The sequence below is a fragment of the Schistocerca piceifrons genome, chromosome 3 (assembly GCF_021461385.2).
Source record: "Schistocerca piceifrons isolate TAMUIC-IGC-003096 chromosome 3, iqSchPice1.1, whole genome shotgun sequence".
Taxonomy (NCBI): domain Eukaryota; kingdom Metazoa; phylum Arthropoda; class Insecta; order Orthoptera; family Acrididae; genus Schistocerca; species Schistocerca piceifrons.
Window position 1 is genome coordinate 707,173,572 of NC_060140.1, and position 19,762 is coordinate 707,193,333.

The 19,762-nt window shown below is 42.3% G+C and overlaps 1 protein-coding gene across 1 annotated transcript in view; it reads right to left on the reverse strand.

The window, feature by feature from the left end:
• Positions 1-1,188: 1,188 nt before the first annotated feature.
• Positions 1,189-19,762, reverse strand: part of LOC124788696 (protein deadpan-like) — a 54,151-nt gene continuing 35,577 nt past the window's right edge. The window contains exon 3 of the mRNA XM_047255977.1: positions 1,189-3,583. Coding sequence (XP_047111933.1) covers positions 2,108-3,583 — 1,476 coding nt within the window. The 3' untranslated portion in view covers positions 1,189-2,107. The remainder of the gene's footprint in view (positions 3,584-19,762) is intronic.

Here is a 19,762-nt window from a genome sequence, read left to right on the forward strand (position 1 = left end):
TGTGGTTTTTTTTAAAAAATTACAGTCTCAAGAATGTATAGCCAAGTCAGTGTTAGGATGTTCAGCTTCCTGAAGATGGGTCTGCAAGAGTCTCTAGGTTTGCTTTCATTAACGATTCTCATGGCTTTGTTCTGGTTTCTAAACGTGCTCAGGGCAGTTGTAGAATTTCCCCAGAATATCACAACATATTTCATGTGTGTGCGATTAGTGTGCAATTTTATTATTTTCTATCATAGGACTTCAGCGCACTCAGTGCATAGCAGTCAGTACTTATCCTGGCATTTACCTTTTCAATATGTTTATTTTGTTTCAGGTTATCTTGTACTGACAGATCCAGAATTTGAGTACAGTTTAGTAACTATTGGTTGGTTGTTTACTGTTACAGGTGGTTGAGAGAGTTTGCACTTTATGTGGTGTAAAAGTTCATTGAATTTTTTTTTTTTTTTTGTGTTGATGGTTAATCTATTGCTTGTAACCCAGTTGCTGAGTTGTTCTGTAGCCAAGTTCGCAGCTTTCTGAACTGCCTCTGTGTTCTCCCCTTTGAATAGTGCTGTTGTGTCATGTTATGGTTTTGTGTGCATCTACATCCAGACTCAGGTCATTAATATACAGGAGTAGAGGTCTCAAAACTGAGCCCTATGGTGTGCCTTGTTTTAAGTTTTACTGCTTGGTAGAGTTTCAATTACTGAACTGAGTCATTTGTTAGTGTACATCATGCTGACTTTCTGTATGTGATTGCTTAGAAATGATGCAATCCATTTATTTGCAAGTCCTCTGATACCATAATTTTCCCTTGTTTTCAGCAATATTTTGTGATCCGCTGCATCAAAAGCCTTTGACAGATCTAGAAATATGCCTGTAGTGGGTCATTTTGCATTTAACGGATCCTGTGTCGTATTAATGCTGTCATATACTGCTGTTTCTGTAGATTTATTGTTTCTAAACCTCATCCTGTGTCATATTAATGCAGTCATATAGTGCTGTTTCTGTAGATTTATTGTTTCTAAACCTAAGTTGGGATAAACTCAGTAAAACTATTTTATCTATGAAGCCCATCAGTCTTTTGGGCATAATTTTTTCAAATTTTTACGGATGCAGGATGGACACATTCATAAGCTATTTTTCATATATGTCTTTATTAACAGTAACAAAAAATTACAATATTTTATTTACATTTTAAATGGAGAACTACAATTTTTATTAAGCCATTATTAAAGTGAATGACAAAACACAATCATATTGAATGCATTTCTTTTTGGATTTTCTAATGTCTAGACCTTTGTATGTTGTGTGCCATTCAAATCACAGCAATGTTTTTGTGTAAACTAAACAAGTTACATCATAGATTTAACATAGTGTTGTAAAGCATTTATACGGTTTTTAAGATACGCAAACTGCAACATACAAAACAGACACAAAAAGTTGAGCGTGAGTGTCAAATCTCATGTTAGAGGTCCTTTTCAGCCATAAAATACCCAAACTATACAGGAAAGAAAAATTAGCTTACAATATTTTAAGTAAACATTATGACTCTGACTGTTATTACATACAGAAAAAACATAGTAAAGAGACTAATCTGGGGTATGTTGTGCAAAATTTCTCAAAAGAATGAGTGCAGAACTAGTACTAATAATAATAAACAAACAGACATCTGTAACATTTAACTATTAATAACATAACAGTTGCTGCAGAACTTGCAACTTATTTTCAGAATTTTTTTCTCATCAACATACAGTTTTACCAGCAAAACTGGAGTCCTCACAAAGAACAATTGCCTAACTTCCTTACTATTTCGTATGTGAGGTAGTTTTTCTTTGCAGAGCTTCTCACTTGTTCTTCAGTCTTTTGTGCAGTTTACATCACAGTTTTTCCATAAAAATTTTTAAATCAGCCTCGACTTAGATGGCTTGGTGTATAAACTTCAATGTCTTGAGCCACAAAGAATGTGCACATATGAACTCTTGCTTAAAATACAAGGTATTACTGCCTTTTTTATGGATAGTTTAAAAAAATATGACATCTAATTTTCTTCACTTTTTTTCTGTTCAACAGGCCCCTGCTTCAAAATAGGACTTAAGTGTTGTTTTGTTTTTTGGCACAACAGTCTTTACCATGGTCTCCACATGTCTTTACTACTGCTACTGCTAGAAGCATTTTCTGTCATAGAGGCAGATGTTCCATCTAAATGGCTTTCTTGTGATGTTGGTGCCTGCTGAGAACTTGAACTTATTTGGTCTGTATCATTGGGAAGCTCAATTCGGAATGAAAGGTGTGGCATTTTACTTGGTGGTGGCAATGTGAGTAAAGAGGATACAGTGTTTTCACTTGGCTCTGTTGTTGGAAATGGTCTCTTGCTGCCTACAAGTGGTGGCTGTGACAGTGAGCTTGGAGGGAACTGCAAATACTCATCTCTTCTCACGGAAAAATCCAGGGGATCCTTTGCACCGTAATGAAGAGGAGCTGCTTTGACTGCTGGAGATGTGGCAGACACAGAAGTGCCCTTGTCTTCTAAATTAGTAATCACAGAGAGAGGTTGATCTGTTGGTACTGAAGGAGCAATATCAGGTTTTGAAGAAGGAAATGTTACTGTGGAGATGACAGGTACTGTCTTGAACTCAACTTTGAGTTCTGCAACAGCCGAGACACCAACTGGAGTGCTTTGGTGATGTAGGGAAGATGAAGTGGAAACAGAGTGTGAGCCTGACCCATTATCACATGTGGATGAGGTCACATGTGGCTGTTGGTGTGGTTTATCTTCACCTGCCACAGATGGTGGAGCACCCTCTGTTCCACCAAGAGGAAATAATCTAAATGCAGGAACTTTGAGCCAGGTCTCCTGTGCCCTATGGTCAGCACCTCTGACCATAGTGGCCAATGGAGGAGGTGATGGTGGTGGTGGATATGGTTCAGTAATGAGTGAATCGTCATCTGAGATGGTGGATGTAGGTGACGGTAAAGGTGAGGGGGGTGCTCGAACTGCCTGCCGTGGGTTGACAGCAGTGAATGCACTAGGATGTGACCTGTCCATTGCAGAAGGAGTAGAAGACACAGCAGTGGTAACAGTTGTGGAGTTAGTGACATCTGTAGTGGTGCTGGTTGTGGTAGTGGTGGCAGCTGTAGAGGCAGAAGTAGAAGAGGCTGCAGAGTGCTGTACCTGTTGTGGTACCCCCACTGCTCCTGCAGCTGCAGTGATGGGCAGCAGACCGTGGGGCAACACGAGTGCCAGCTCGCCCGTTGGGAGTCGATGTGGCACAAGGGCTAGCCCCGCGGCAGCAGTTGTGGCCGGTGTGACCCCCACGCCCACCAGGCCGGGGTTATTGTTAGGGTCGAGCTGCTGCAAGCTTGCTATACACTGTGACAGGTGGCCAGAAAGGCGCTGGCGAACTGCAGGTTCGACACTGGATAGTCTTCCCAGATACCTGCCCACTTCACCTGCACATTCACTGAATCCGGTACGGAATTTGCTAAGCACTCCTGGATCCGTAGCCACTGCTACTGCCAGCTGCTGCCTCTGTACACTCTGTAAATGACGTACAGTCATTTCCAAGATGTCTGCCTTCTCCAGTTTCGAGTGTCGCGCAGGCTACAAACAAAAAATAACAACAAAATTAGCCAGAGAGTCAAAAAACATACTTCACTGGTACTGCTTATTTTTGTCTATAAAAACATACTGTTTATAGTTCCTTAATTCAGCACAAGGTATCTTGAACATGGTGAATTAAAATTGCATGAACAAAATTTTGGAACCTGTTCAGGGATATTTTATGAGTATTTTGCTATAAGGTCTCTATGGTCTCCAGTGGCTCATGACAGAGTAATTGCATTTCATTTGATTTCCTACCTCCAGGTAGCTTTGTATCTGTATTCCACTGAAAATATGCACAGCAGTGTAAATATTGAAAGTTTGTGCCATATGTCTTGTTTGAAAACAAACTTGTTCCATTCACTCACAGCACTTGCTACTGACAACAACCCTCAAGCTTGCATTCTACAGCTGGGTTCTGTATTGGGCATGTTTTTTACAACATTGTTATTGGTACATTAACAGTGATACACAGGGTTACAGACAGGTTTACTAATGAACAGTTGGTGTGGCCAACATGCACTCTTGTATGGATTTATTGAATGCAATGGAAGATCAGCACAACACTACTATGCTGAGCTATCCCTGCAATGTGGCTATCACATCACAGTACTTGTGTATCTGTTTGTGGTTTGCTGCATACTCCGTTTGTGCTGTAAATTTTGGTGATGTATATTACTGTTTTTTTTTCATTGCTGTGAAGGTATTTTCATACACACAGAGGCAATGGAGTAACATATACAATAAATCATAATTAAATTATTACTATGAAACAAGCTACTAGAGACTGTGGGTCCCTGGTACCAAAAACAACCTCCAAAATATATTGTTATTGGAGTTCCATTTCATCTTGTACGGAGTGGTGTGAAGACCATTCCAAGAATTCTTCACAATTTCATACCATTATAGCAAATTTTTGTTGATCTGCTATCAACTTAGTATCAATGTGTTTCAACTGAGTTAGTTGGAAGAAGCATTAAAATAACAGAACACTGGAGGGAAAAAAACTAGTTCTCTTTTCATAGAATTTAAAATTATTTTGGCCAAAGAACAGCAAGAAGGCAAGTGCAAAAGATGGGATGAAGAGAAGACACTGTTGAAGTTGTAATTAATTACATAAATAACACAGATTCTTATCCAAGCATGAGGTATACCTGGTCAGGAAAACATTCCAAAGCAAGAACATTTTTTCTGTGCTGTCTAAATGATAAGGTTTTTCTCCACCTGACTGTTTTCTATTTCCTTCTGGATACACTTTCGACTTTGTAGTCATTCTCAATGATGCATTATCATTCTTTTGTTATTAGTTAAGTTTCATGTCATGATACATATTTGTTATTTGACCATACTGGGATCACCACATTAATGTCAACTGGATGATGTGTTAAAATTATTCATGGTCCTTGTGTAACACTTTTTTCACAACCTACATGATACTTTCATCTCATAGGTGCTAATAAACCATATACATTACAGTAACATTAAGATCAATAATGAATATTGTGTTTTTGTCATGTAACACAACATGAAATGCAACCAATTTCAAACTGACAATAAGGAATTATTTGACAATTGGTACAAAGTGAAAATGGCGATGGTGTACCCAGAATGAAATATGAAAAGGTCAGGTGGTGAAAGTATTGCCATTTAAACAATTTTTACACAACTGTGACAATAAGGAATTACTTGACAATGGGTACAAAGTGAAAATGGCGATGGTGTACCCAGAATGAAATATGAAAAGGTCAGGTGGTGAAAGTATTGCCATTTAAACAATTTTTACACAACTGTGACACTACAAAAATTTCCTCTGCTCGGTTCCATCACCATTACTAGTTTTTACATTGAAGATGAATAAAGAGATTTCCCACAGAGTCTGTTCCTTTTGGTCGATGTATTGGGCACTAGCCATGAATGCAAATACACTCTAAGAAAGAAAAAAAAGATACACCACAAATGAATTATACAAATGGGGCAGAAATCATTAGATGTGATGAACATGTACAAACAAACAATTGATAACAATTTCCAGAAAATTGGATGATTCATTCAAGAGAAAAAGGCTCACAGGTTGAGCACATTTGTAATATGTTGGTCCACCTTTGGCCCTTATGTAAGCAGTTATTCATCTCGCCATTGATTGTTGGAGTTGTTGGATCTCCTCCTAATGGATATTGTGCTAATTTCTGTCCAATTGGCATGTAAGATCAAAATCCTAAATGGTTTGAGGGTCTAGCTCATAATGCTTCAAAGATTTTCAGTTGTGGAGAGATATCGTTACCTTGCTAGCCAAGGTATGGTTTGGCAAGCACAAAGGCAAGTTGTAGAAACTCTCGCCATGTGTGGACAGTCGTTATCCTGTTGAAATGTAAGCCTAAGATGGCTTGCCATGAAAGACAACAAATATCGTCAACATACTGCTGTGCTGTAAGGGTGCCATGAATTACAACAAAAGGTGTCATGCTACAAAATGGCTTGGCAGGCACCCCATACTGTAACTCGTGTTTGTCTGGCCATATGGTGAGCGACAATCAGACTGGTATCCCACTGCTGTCCAGAGTGTCTCCAGACACATCTTCAGCCTGTAATCTCATTGACTAGAGTAGAATTGTCTTCAGTGATGAGCCCCGCTTCGAACTGAGCCCACATGACAAGTGAACACATGTCTGCAGATCCCCCAGTCAGTGGTGGGATAACAACCTGACTGTTGCCTGCCATACAGCCCAACAACCAGGTCTGGGGTGCCATTTCATTTCATAGCAGGATCCCTTTGGTTGTCATCCGTGGCATCCTTACGACACAGCAGTACATTGACGATATTCTAGTGCCCCATTTTGTTGCCTTTCATGCAAAGCCATTAGATTCTATTGCTTTCTTTGTGCTTGCCAAATCCTACCTTGGCCTTGGGAACGTTTGGAGCAATATTTAATGCGGCAATAGGACAAAATTTGGCCCGATATCCCTCAGGAGGGTAAAACTCTTCAGTCCATGCCAAGCTGAACAAATGCTTGGGTGAGTGTCAGAGGTGGACCAGCACGTTACTGACTTATTCAATTTGTGAAGCTCTTTCCCTCGAATAAATCATAATTTTTTTCTAAAATTGTGATCATTTGTTTGTCTGTACATGTACATCGCATCCAGCAATTTCCATCCTTTTCGGATAATTCTATCGTAATGCATCTTTTTTTTTCTTTTTGTCTTATGAGAGTATTACGTCCGATTACTGAAACGTTCTGTGCCGGAAAAAGGGAAGATTACTCGAGGTTGGAGGAGTGCATCAGACCTTCTGAAAGACAAATGAAAGGAATATACAGAAAAACGTTCTTGTTTCACATAGTTGGAAATATTTAAATATACTTCCCAATGCTCGCTGCTGCCGCCTTTGACTCCTTATAAACACGTACGCCAAGCCTGTTGTTAGTATTATGGAAGTGCTGCGATGAGAGTAAATAAATAGAGACTTCCCTTTCAAATGCTCGTTACGTCAGTTCCAATAAAACATCATCCCCCTGTGCTTGGACGCATTCACGCCTCAAATAAAAATGCTTTTCTCTTTGTGGCCCCAGCAAGCAAGCACGCACTCCTCGTCGTGGCAGCTGTCCCAGCCGCCCTTTGGAGGGCTCAGTTCTCGGTGCTAACGATCACCGCGCATGAAGGGTTCCGGTTTTTAATAAGCGGCGGGGAAATGAAGGGAGCGGTTGTGCAGCTGAGGGCGCGGTCGGTCGGCCAGGTCTGCTGGCCACTCAGTTGGCCAGGCCGAGGTCGAGTTGGCCTTCCCAATCTCCCGAGTTCTCACACATGCACTGCTGGATTGTGCTTCCTAACGACACAAATTTATCGTTGATACTGTGATGAAGTTTAAAATCAAGTTGGTGTTCTTACAATCCTGTAATCTCAGTGGTAATAAAATTCTAATTATCATCTCAAAAAACTAAAAATTTCATAGTTACTTTTTTTGTTTGTTTGCAGATACCTGTCTGTAGTCCAGATAAAGTGTAAATTGAAATGGCTACGCCGCAGTACCGTAGCGCACCGCTAAAGGGGTCAAAACCGGGGACAAAGAGATACATCGGCCACTACAACGAACTTATGACGTCACACTTGTCGGCTTGTCCGCCACACTTTGTTAACGTTTGGCTCCGTGCAAGGCCCACGGGAAATCAATGTTTAATTGAAAAGGTACCCATTAATGGTCTTAATTTTGTCGTTTGCTATCGAGAACTTGCACGCATACACGCAGTCAAGAATATTACACACTTGTCAAACAGTTGCTCGGTCCCCGCCGGAGACGGCTGCTGGCCTCGAGTCAAAATAAAATGGAAATGGAGATGGGGAGCGCGACTTTGCTTTGGCTGCTCTAGCGATTCACCTAAAATCAGCCTGTGATTAGAATGGCTCCGACAACAGTCGACAGGTGCAATCACGAGAGGCCACCCGATAACGCTGACAGCTCGGTCACGGAACGTCCGAACTCCTTCGTCAGTGTTTGTTGGGACTGAGGAGGTTAGCTTAGCTTAATATCCTTGGGCGGCATGGATGCCTCATAAACATACTGTAAGATATGCCATGCTCCTGACCTTAATAAATTAATTTTTTTGGTTATAATATTCGCCTAAAATTTCTGATATTCTTTAACCTACCTATGGTTTCCAATAAAGCTGTGATTTCATTCCATAGATTCCGAGCTATATCCCGATTAACATTGCCACCTGGCCTGATTTTGTAATATTTGTGTCTTCTTTTCTATACTTGTCCAATATCTCTATATAATTAAGACGGGACAGCCTCAAGATCTTGCGCTGTTGGTTTATTTCTACAGTTTCAGTTTTTTTATCTGATCGTTTATCATCTTATTCTTGTCAGTCAGGGCTAGAATGGGAGCTAATGGGAATTACTGAGAGTTGCACTAAAGTGCTACCATTCGTTTGATGTGTCCCCACTTCTGGCTTGCCAAGGGTGGGAGCCCTAATCTTGTGTAAAATCATTATCTCTTGAACTAAACTTATGTTTCAATTGGCGTCCGAAGACTGTACGTTTGTGCTGAGATCGGTTGCATTGTGAGCGAGCACGTAGTGGAGTACTGATTTGGAAAGTTCGACCGATGTCGGTCGACGGTGGATTCCACCACGTTGTGGGTGGGGTGCCACTGTGACTGTAGCCTTAGGTAAGGTGAATCGACGACTTGGATATTTTGTTGGAAGCGTTCTGGGAAAGTGCGGTGCATATGTAAAGGAAGTAACATACGAGAAGCCAGTGCGACCAATCATGGAATGCTGTTGCAGTGACTGGGAGTTCTTGTCAAGTAGGCTTGACAGTGGACGCCGAACGAATTTAGAGACGTGCTGCTGTTAAGACTGCAAAAGGTCCCATGTGTAACAGAAATGCATCGACATCTTAAATGAGAATCCTTGGGAGAAAGCTGACTTAATTTTCTTGAAACCGTGGGGTTAAATTTAGAGAACGTTTATTCGAAGAAGACTGTGCGAGCATTATACTGCCACCAACGAGTATCTCGCATAAGAATCGTTAAGAAGAAGATGAGAGAGGTTGGACGTAGTCAGCATACAGACATTTTTTACCACGCTCAATAGACGTATGGAATAGGAAAGATTACTGATAATATTGATAGGATGTGTTCTCCACCATGCACTGCACTGACTTGCAGAGCGTTTTATGCAGATCCGCATCACAATGTAGAGCGCAGGTAGAGGGTGGAGCAAATAAAAGTGGCCCGGACGATTGGATGTAAATGTAGGCATATAACCACACATTAACGGAGGAGGAAAAGACCTATAGTTATCTCCAACAGGATGGAGCAACTGCCCATACAGCCCACCGAACCTTGGAGCACATTAACACTATCTTCCCACCTCAGAGAATAGTTAGCAGAGGTCAGTCTCGTCACCGTCCTACCTGGCCACCCTGATCACCAGATGTGTCAGTGTACTTTGTACGTGAGTCCTCAGGTCTAAGACGTATCGCAACGACCCTCATAGTCTTCAAGAACTGCAGCAGAATATTTCGGATGAGATTGCACCAATTCCAACGGTCTAGCTTCGACTCGCCTACAGCAACTTGCTGACCATTGCCCAAAAGTGTCGAGAGATGGATGGTGGTTACTTTCAACATCTGTTATAGTTAGGTTAGTACCGTATTTCGTTTCCCCTGCTGTTTCTTTGTACCCTGGAACTCTGTTCTCCGGGCCACTTTTATTTGCCGCACCCTTTATAACGGCACCTGGCTGAATATTTCATTGTAGGAGGAGTGTATGTTGTAAACGGTGATTACTCCGAATACTAGCTGACATTATAATATCCCCAACACTATCTGACATTGTAATATACCGCAAGCAATGTGAAACAGTCACTTCCTCACTTTCCGGTGCCACTTACGAATGGTATGATCTCGAATCTCTAATTTTACCTTCACGGTCTTCAACCTAGATATACCATGAAGGGTCGCTCTCCAAGTTTTAAAAGTAAACTACACCGTTATGCACAACGTTTCTGCTGTAGCTTCTGCCACAGGAGTTTGGTGAGCACCCCCGACACTTACGGGCTCACTGAACCTAAGCGTGTTTAAGACGAATACTCCAAGTATCGGCTGAACGCGGATTCTGTGAGCTAACTCCTTAATAGGCGATCACCCTGCGTGATCCATCCAACGAATCTGTGACTGGCATCTGCCTTTCCAGCGACAGTTTTACTTTAACGCTTTACAAACAAAATTACGGGAATTTTAAAAAAAAAATTTTTTTTTGTAGCTCTACTCCAGAAAATATTAATTTAATTAATTTGGAAAAAAAGATTGATTGGAATACATGCAAGCTTGGAAACACCATATTAAATCGGTAATAAATCCTTATTTGACACACTATTTAACAATAATGCATGTATATCATTTCTTCATCAGGTTCTGACAAAGTGACGTTGTACTCTGCGTCAAGTTTACAAGTGACTACTAGTGTAACATTCTACATACACTTTCTTCCTGTGGATCCGTTTGGAGTACAGTAAAAGCAATCACAGAGTACAAAGGCTAACATACACACGTTACTTCTTATATATGTTTGTCTCTAAATATATCCACACCATTATCATACGCTTAAAAGAAGAAAAAAAAGGCACCGCGAAGGAATTATCCGAATGGGACGGAAATCGGTAGATATTATGTAGTTGTACAGACAAACAAATGATGACAAATTGGATGATTTGTTCAAGGGAAAGAGTTTCACAGATTGAGCAAGTCAATGACGCGTTAGTGCACCTCTGGCCCTTATGCAAACATTTATCCAGTTTGGCAGTGATTGATAGAGTTGCTGGATGTCCTGAGGGATATCGTGCCAAATTCAATCCAACTGGCGCATTGGATCGTCAAAATCACGAGCTGGCTGAGGGCCCTGCCAGACGTTCTCAATGGGGAGAGATCCGGCAATCTTGCTGGTCAAGGGAGGATTTGGCAACCACGAAGACAAGCACTAGAAACCCTCGCCGTGTGCGGGCGGGCATTATTATGCTGAAATGTAAGCCCAGGATGGCCTGGCATGAAGGGCAATAAAACGGGGCGTAAAATATCGCGACGTGCCGTTGTGCTGTAAGGGTGCTGCGGATGATAACCATATCGGTCTAGCTATGTTTAAATGTGTGTGAAATCTTATGTGACTTCTAAGGTCATCAGTCCCTAAGCTTACACACTAATTAACCTAAATTATCCAAAGGACAAACACACACACCCATGCCCGAGGGAGAACTCGAACCTCCGCCAGGACCAGCGGCACAGTTCATGACTGCAGCTCCTCAGACCGCTCGGCTAATCCCGCGCGGCGGTCTAGCCCGCTGAAAAGGGCTGCACCACGACAGGAGCGCCGTCTAGCAGAAGAGAATATAAGCGCCGCTCCTGCCAGCCTCGGCCGCACAGTATTAGCACAGTACTAGGAGAGCCCTACGACAGTAGTAACATGTGATCCATACCAATTGCTTCCATGGACCCTATATACAGCAAAGGACTTTGATTGTTTGCATGTCGCCCATCGCTTGCGACACCATTGTAAATTCAAAGTTACGCTTTGTCTGTCTTCTTCATTGTAACAAAAACTGTTAATCTGAATTGCTTGAAGTGTTGAATAGCTATCGGAGAACACAGCATCCTTTAGGAACCCTATACGAGACGAGTGGACAGGACCTCACACAGTCAAAGCCAAGCTCTGTAACTGTATGCATAAGGGCCAAGGTGGATCAACGCGTTACTGACTTGCTCAGTTTGTGAAGCTCTTGCTCTTGAATAAATCATTAAATTTTTCTGATATTACCATCATTTGTTCATATTCTACCTTAGTCAAATTTAGTTCATAATCTTTTCATAGATTTTACAAAAGCATACGATTCAGTATTGATATCAAAATTGTACAGAATTCTTTTGGAACTTGGAATACCAAAGAAGTAAGTTATAGAAGCGAGTTTGAAAAACACACACGGTAGAGTACGCGTGGGGAAATTGGAGTCAGAAGAATTTGTAATAAAGAACGGACTTAACCAGGGAGATGCCCTGTCTCCGCTACTTTTTAATGTAGTCCTAGAATATATTGTACGAATGGCAGCAGATAATTCAGAGGGTGTGGAGTTAAATGGAAATATTAAGATATTAGGGTATGCAGATGATCTAAACATCATTAGCGATAGGAAAGAATCTGTTAACAGCAAATGCGAATGCGTTAATCAAGGCTAGTGAAGATGTAGGTCTAAGGATAAGTGAAGACAAAACTAAATACCTGGTTACTACTAGAATGCCAACAGCAGTAGATCATGAAATGTTAAAGAGTTGGAGACAGGCAGTTTGAAAAAGTGAAGAAGAGATTACGGGCGGGAAATGCGTGCTACTTCTCACTGAATAGATTACTTTCATCACGGATATTGTCTACGAATTTAAAGATTAGAATATACAAAACTATTATTCTACCAGTTATGCTGTATGGGTGTGAGACTTGGTCTCTCACTGTGCAAAATGAAAAAGCCGTTTCGAGTATTTGAAAACAAAATTTTGAGGAAAATTTTCGGAGAGTGGCGAAAACAGCATAACGAAGAGGTTCACGAACTCTATTCAAGCCCTGACATAATCAGTATCATTAAATCACGTAGGCTGCGATGAGCGGGTCACGTAGCTCGAATGGATGAGGGCAGGGCAGCGCGCAGAGTACTGGTAGGGCACCTAGAGGATAAACGTCCTGTGGGGAGACCGAGGCGTAGATGGGAGGACAATGTGAAGGCTGATTTGAGGAGCCTAGGTATTGCAGGTGAATGGAAGGAAATAGCCCAAGACAGGGACGGATGGCGAAAATACGTTGCTACGGTAATAGACTCTCGAGTCCGGAATGACCAGTGAGTGAGTGTGTGTGTGTGTGTGTGTGTGTGTGTGTGTGTGTGTGTGTGTTCGCTTGTGCATATACATCACATCTACTGATTTCCGGCCCATATGGATTATTCCTAGTAAACGATACCCAACTTTTTAATTATTATATTTGTCAGGTATGACTCAGGTCATGCCGCTACAGTACACATTCAACTGTTTGTGCTTGCTAAGACTAGTGAGGCACCGTGGCATCCGGTCTGTGCATAGCTACAGATGCGACGAACACCAAAACATAACACTTACAGTAACAGTCCAGATATTCATGTATATTTCGTAATCATTATAGAAAGGCGGTGGTTCCGTAAAGAAACTATAGGCTGGAAAAGGTTGAATCGCTCCTTTCGCACAATAGTGTGACACGGCAGTGAGTAACTGGAGTCTTATTCGAATTTTTATGTGTCGCCTTAGTCCCCCTTATTGTCGTTCCAACACGGACCAGACGGTGCTGAGGAATCGCGTAACTGTAGCGGTATTGCTACGCACTCTGTCTCTCGTCAATGCAGACCAGTGTCGGGGATCGTGTACTGCGTCCCCCTTACTACCTGACCGTCTCCCAGCGCTTCGTCGCTCGACTGTCTGCAGCAGGGCGGGCGAGCGTAATTCAAACGGTGAGGAATTCCCTCGGCGGCGCCTATTGTACGTGCACCGTTCGTGATTAGGACCCTCGAGCTGTGAGCGGAAGCGAGGGGGCTACGCGGGGTGGTTCCGCATCTGCCGCAGGAACTGGCTGGTCATCACAGTGGCCATGGGGGGGGAGTCCCTAAACCACAGGGGCGCAGCCGCTGCTAGGCGTATAGGCATGCTGCCCCTCCGTTACGCGATGCACCTTGCGCGGTGTACAGGCAGCAGCTGACAGCGGCAGCTTTCGCTGAATTCCCATGGAGCACAGGCGTCTCGTCCGGCCCGTGGGAACAAACCGACCCTCCAGCAGTCAGCTGTTGCAAGAGCCCAGGGTGTACTGTCGCGCCCCACTGCTATCATGAGGGAACAGTTGTTGCACCCGAAGTGCCATATGAAGCGACGGCGAAGGTTCTGCTCTGCTGCAAACCTCGTCACGGTCCGCTGCGCTCGAGACACCTCTGCAGCAAACTACTAGCCAGTAAACGGACATTCAAACGGTTCAATTCGTATACGAGCTTCCATATGCCAAGCTCATAAAACGGTTTTTTTCTTCAACAGTCTTCTGAATGGTTTGATGCGACCTGCCACCAATTCCTCTCCTGTGCCACTCTTTTCATCTCAGAGTAGCACTTGCAACCTATGCCCTCAGTCGTTTGCTGGGTGTATTCTATTCCGTCTTCCTCTACAGTTTTTACCTTCTACAGCTCTCTGTAATACTATGGAAGTTATTCCGTGATGTCTTAACAGATGTCCTACCACAGTGTTCATTCTTCTTGTCATTGTTTTCCTTGTATTCCTTTCCTCGTCGATTCTGAGGAGAACCTCCTCATTTCTTACCTTATCACTCCATCTAATTTACAACATTCTTCTGTAGGACCACATTTCAAACGCTTCGATTCTCTTCTGTTCCGGTTTTCCCGTATCCATGTTTCTCTACCATACAATGCTGTGCTGCAAACAAACAGACGTAGAAATATCTTCCTCAAATTAAGGTCAATGTGTGATACCAGTACACTTCTCTTGGCTAGGAATGCGCTCTTTGCCCGTGGTAGTCTGCTTTTTACGCTCTCCATCATGGGTAATTTGGATTCCACGTTACCAGAATTGCTTCATGTACTTCGTGAGCACGAATCCTAATATGAATTTTCTCGCTGTTCTCATTTCTTCTGCTTTTCATTACCTTTGACTTTTTGCGGTTTACTCTCAATCCATATTTTGTACTCATTAGACTGTTCATTCCACCCAACAGATCTTGTAGGTCTTCGTATTCATTGAGGATAGCGATGTCATCACCAAATCTTAGGACTGAAGTACTTTCATCTTCAATTTTAATCCCAATCTTGAACATTTTTTTTTTTAATTTCCGTCATTGCTTCTTCGAAGCATAGATTGAACGGTAGGCGAGAAAGATTACGTCCTTGCCTTACACCCTTTTTAATCCGAGAACTTCGTTGCTTCCAACCTTACTGTTCCCTCTTGGTTCTTGTACATATTGTATATTACCCGTCTCCCTCCAGATCTTACCCGTATTTTTCTCAGAATTTCGAACATCGTGCTCTATTTTACACTATTGAACGCTTTTTCCAGGTCGACAAATCCTATGAAAGTCTTGATTTTTCTCCAGTCTTGCTTCCATTATCAACCGCAACGTCAGAACTCTCTCTTTCTCTCTCTGCTGTCTTTACCTTTCCTAAAACGTAACAATACAGAAACTATCGGTTGCTGTAAACTCATACAGGGGTTGCACACTGCTATGGAAATAAAAATAACTCACTAGCTCTTCTCATAGTCATTTATTTCACGCAAATAAACAAAATCATCCTAGGCCACAGTTTTCCCTATGTTCCGCGGGAGGTGAGTAAGCGCTCCGCAAAAGACTGTAATATGGCGTTTTTTCCGACATTTTGACGATTCTAACTATTTTATTTTATTATGATTTCCGTGTTATTAGTTATGTTTTAAAATTGGAGTAATCAATGAATAAAACAAGTTTTTCTCATATTTTATTAACCTTCAAAATAAACAAGGTGTTCCATCAACGTGTCAAGGATTCTCTTGGTGTACTGTCAAAAAAATTTGGAAACTCCTGCTCTAGACAGAGACATTTTGAACGTGACTATCTGATTTTAACAAAACCAGAAAACAAGTAACGAAAATCGCGGTTCTGAGATGCATTACAGAGCCCAAACTGGAAATGGGGTTGGAAAAGAATTTCTGAAATTGCCTGAGATAACTTAGAAACATAAACGTCAAATCGAAAGAAAGGGCGTGCAGGAGCCTCCACGCGCTGTACGAGGTGCATTCAAGTTCTAAGGCCTCCGATTTTTTTTCTAATTAACTACTCACCCGAAATCGATGAAACTGGCGTTACTTCTCGACGTAATCGCCCTGCAGACGTACACATTTTTCACAACGCTGACGCCATGATTCCATGGCAGCGGCGAAGGCTTCTTTAGGAGTCTGTTTTGACCACTGGAAAATCGGTGAGGCAATAGCAGCACAGCTGGTGAATGTGCGGCCACGGAGAGTGTCTTTCATTGTTGGAAAAAGCCAAAAGGTCACTAGGAGCCAGGTCAGGTGAGTAGGGAGCATGAGGAATCACTTCAAAGTTGTTATCACGAAGAAACTGTTGAGTAACGTTAGCTTGATGTGCGGGTGCGTTGGTTTGGTAAAACAGCACACGCGCAGCCCTTCCCGGACGTTTTTGTTGCAGTGCAGGAAGGAATTTGTTCTTCAAAACATTTTCGTAGGATGCACCTGTTACCGTAGTGCCCTTCGGAACACAATGGGTAAGGATTACGCCCTCGCTGTCCCAGAACATGGACACCATCATTTTTTCAGCACTGGCGGTTACCCGTAATATTTTTGGTGGCGGTGAATCTGTGTGCTTCCATTGAGCTGACTGGCGCTTTGTTTCTGGATTGAAAAATGGCATCCACGTCTCATCCATTGTCACAACCGACGAAAAGAAAGTCCCATTCATGCTGTCGTTGCGCATCAACATTGCTTGGCAACATGCCACACGGGCAGCATTCGTGGCACCCACCTGGATGACACTTTTCGCATTTTCAGGTCGTCATGCAGGATTGTGTGCACAGAACCCACAGAAATGCCAACTCTGGAGGCGATCTGTTCAACAGTCATTCGGTGATCCCCCAAAACAATTCTCTCCACTTTCTCGATCGTGTCGTCAGACCGGCTTGTGCGAGCCCGAGGTTGTTTCGGTTTGTTGTCACACGATGTTCTGCCTTCATTAAACTGTCGCACCCACGAACGCACTTTCGACACATCCATAACTCCATCACCACATCTCCTTCAACTGTCGATGAATTTCAATTGGTTTCACACCACGCAAATTCAGAAAACGAACGATTGCACGCTGTTCAAGTAAGGAAAACGTCGCCATTTTAAGTATTTAAAACAGTTCTCATTCTCGCCGCTGGCGGTAAAATTCCATCTGCCGTACGGTGCTGCCATCTCTGGGACGTATTGACAAGGAACGCGGCCTCATTTTAAAACAATGCGCATGTTTCTATCTCTTTCCAGTCCGGAGAAAAAAAATCGGAGGCCTTAGAACTTGAATGCACCTCGTAGCAAGAAGCTAGACGTAGCAAATGTAGTATATTCTGAATCACCAGAATTGACTGGATTTAGAATAAAAAATCCTAGTTAGTTTAAAAGTTACTGAGCAGTCAAAGAAAGTTCAGAGGGAGAAAAATACTCCAGTGGCGTGGGCACGTCTTGAGATCAGACTTGTGTTGCTCCAGGTAAAGAAGAAGAGCGAAGATGATATTGATCGACTGGTCGAGGCGGGCGAAGAGATAATAGAAAAACTGATTGAGTGAGTCACATTGCCTATTCTATCCTCATCCAACTGTCGCTGACGACCTCTTAAGACTTCCTTAACAAACAAACACTGCAACAACGTCTTATATTGTATGTCGATATTACCTATAATACAACTATGACATCAGAAGAAACATCCGAAAGTATCAGCCACCTTGTTCGTACAATCCGACGAAGCTTCGGAAATAGCAGGTGGGAGGTAATGGTTATATGCAATAATGCCAAAATTGCGTTATGTGCGTAAATGTTGGAAACTGGAAACCAACGGGCCCAAACAACTGGAAGCGCAAATAACTTTTAAAAGACGTTATTGCCATCTGGTGAATGTGCGGCCACGGGACTTGGATTTCAACCTCTACGATTGCAATTTCAGTCTTCGATCAATCTCCAGTGGAACAACTTCGTGCTTCTTTGTACATGTCAAAATTCAAACATATTAGACGGTGTGTTACATGCCATCAGAACACGCCTGCGAGAAAGAGGCGCGGAGATATCAGTCAAGAATATAAGGTAGTTACTTAACCTGAATGAGAAAACAAGCCTGAGGAACAGATGAAAGAAACACTGTGGAGTCTGAATTCCGCTGAGCTAAGAAAACACGGGAAAATAAAGACTGGACGACTCTAGAAAGGACATTTGAAGTTAAGATTACAAAGTAGTACAAAAGAGTCATGGTTTGATCCTTGATGTCAATGATTTACAGCCATGTGCAATCCGATGTTCAGCAAAGCTTGCATGACACGGGAATTGACCAACCTACAACGGCTTTCGCCTCTCGCACACCACCCACTTGGAACTGGAATTTGTATAGCATCCCTCATGCGGTTGGACCTCTAACGCTGTGGCTACATATTTGTGACATGGTGATGAGAAAAGTAAAAATCTGCTAAAAACTTGAAAATATCAGTGTATTAATTAATCATTATCTTAGTGTAAATAACGTAAAGAAACGAGAACTTCTCCAAAGGTATAGAAGCGCAACCTTCTTCAGCTACCGTTTACACGCCTCATAACGACAACAGGTCAATTAGGAAATCATTCAGTCAGTCCCATGTACAGTGGTTGGGCAAATGTACTGCTTTATAAGGACTTTCTGACAGAGCAGCATGTACAGTGGGTGGGCACAAATGCGGCTTTATGAGGATTTTTTGACAGCCGACTGAGATGAGAGCATTACAGAAACTAAAATAGTTATCACGACGTCCACGCAGTTTACCTAACAATGGGATGGATGACGGTGAAACTATTATTACCCGACGAAGGGTTGGACGACTACCTCGTTCATGAACACTGATACAGTTTAACAAGGCTCTCTGATTTCCTGAAGGCACCACTATATCTGAAGTCTAGACCAGCAGTGTTGTTGGGTGTTGGCTTCACTTGTAATCTTGAGAGACATTAATTATGCAAATAGTACTCGAGCAGAAAAGAGGTTCGAATCTACAGTACCATCTCAGCTAATTTTAGGTGACCCGCATGTCCGGACAAAGGCAGAAGAAAGCGTCTTGGTGCTCATTCACAAGGAACGAAAGTCGAACCAGAATAACGTTCGTTTGCGCTCCATTGCTTTTTTCTGCATTGACCTCAAGCGTTCCTTCTTCAACGGTTGCGGCCCTCACCTCCCTTTAGATGTGTATTCCAAACTGCCCGTCGTTTTCCGGGAGTGATTATTCATGACTTCGTACACTTCGATAAATTAAGTGATCATTTACCTTATGTCAGAATTGGCAATTTAGAATACTGTGGGAAAACATCGGCTATTTTAGGTGTTTGACTATCGTGACTAAATAAGACACTAATATGAAAACAGCTGTTGTATGTGCTAAGCGGTCATAACGTTACGAAATATCTCGTATGATGTCTTTCAGAATATGAAACCCTCCCAAACGAGCTCGTGTGGCGCAATGGTTAAGACATCCAACTCCCATTCAGAAGCGAGGGTTCTAATACCAGTTCGGCAGTCTAGATTTAGGTTTTCAGCGATTAATCGAAACCATTTGAGGCGAGTACATTTCCGGCTGCTCCAAAAATTACAATTCTGGCTCAGCGCTTCTCCAGTTGAGCCGTACCTCCCACTGTAATAACACTGACGTCGGCGATGTGTTAAACTCTAAACATTCATTCGATTCCACTGCATAACAGATAACTTTTGTGGTGGTTTGGTGCTTGTCTACGAGATGTTATTGTTTTGTTTCACTGGCAAATACAAAAATTATGCAACATGAATAAGTTAAACTATAACGATGGTTGTAACATAAATAAAACTCGCAATTTATGTTAAATTCACGATCCACAGGCTATTACTAC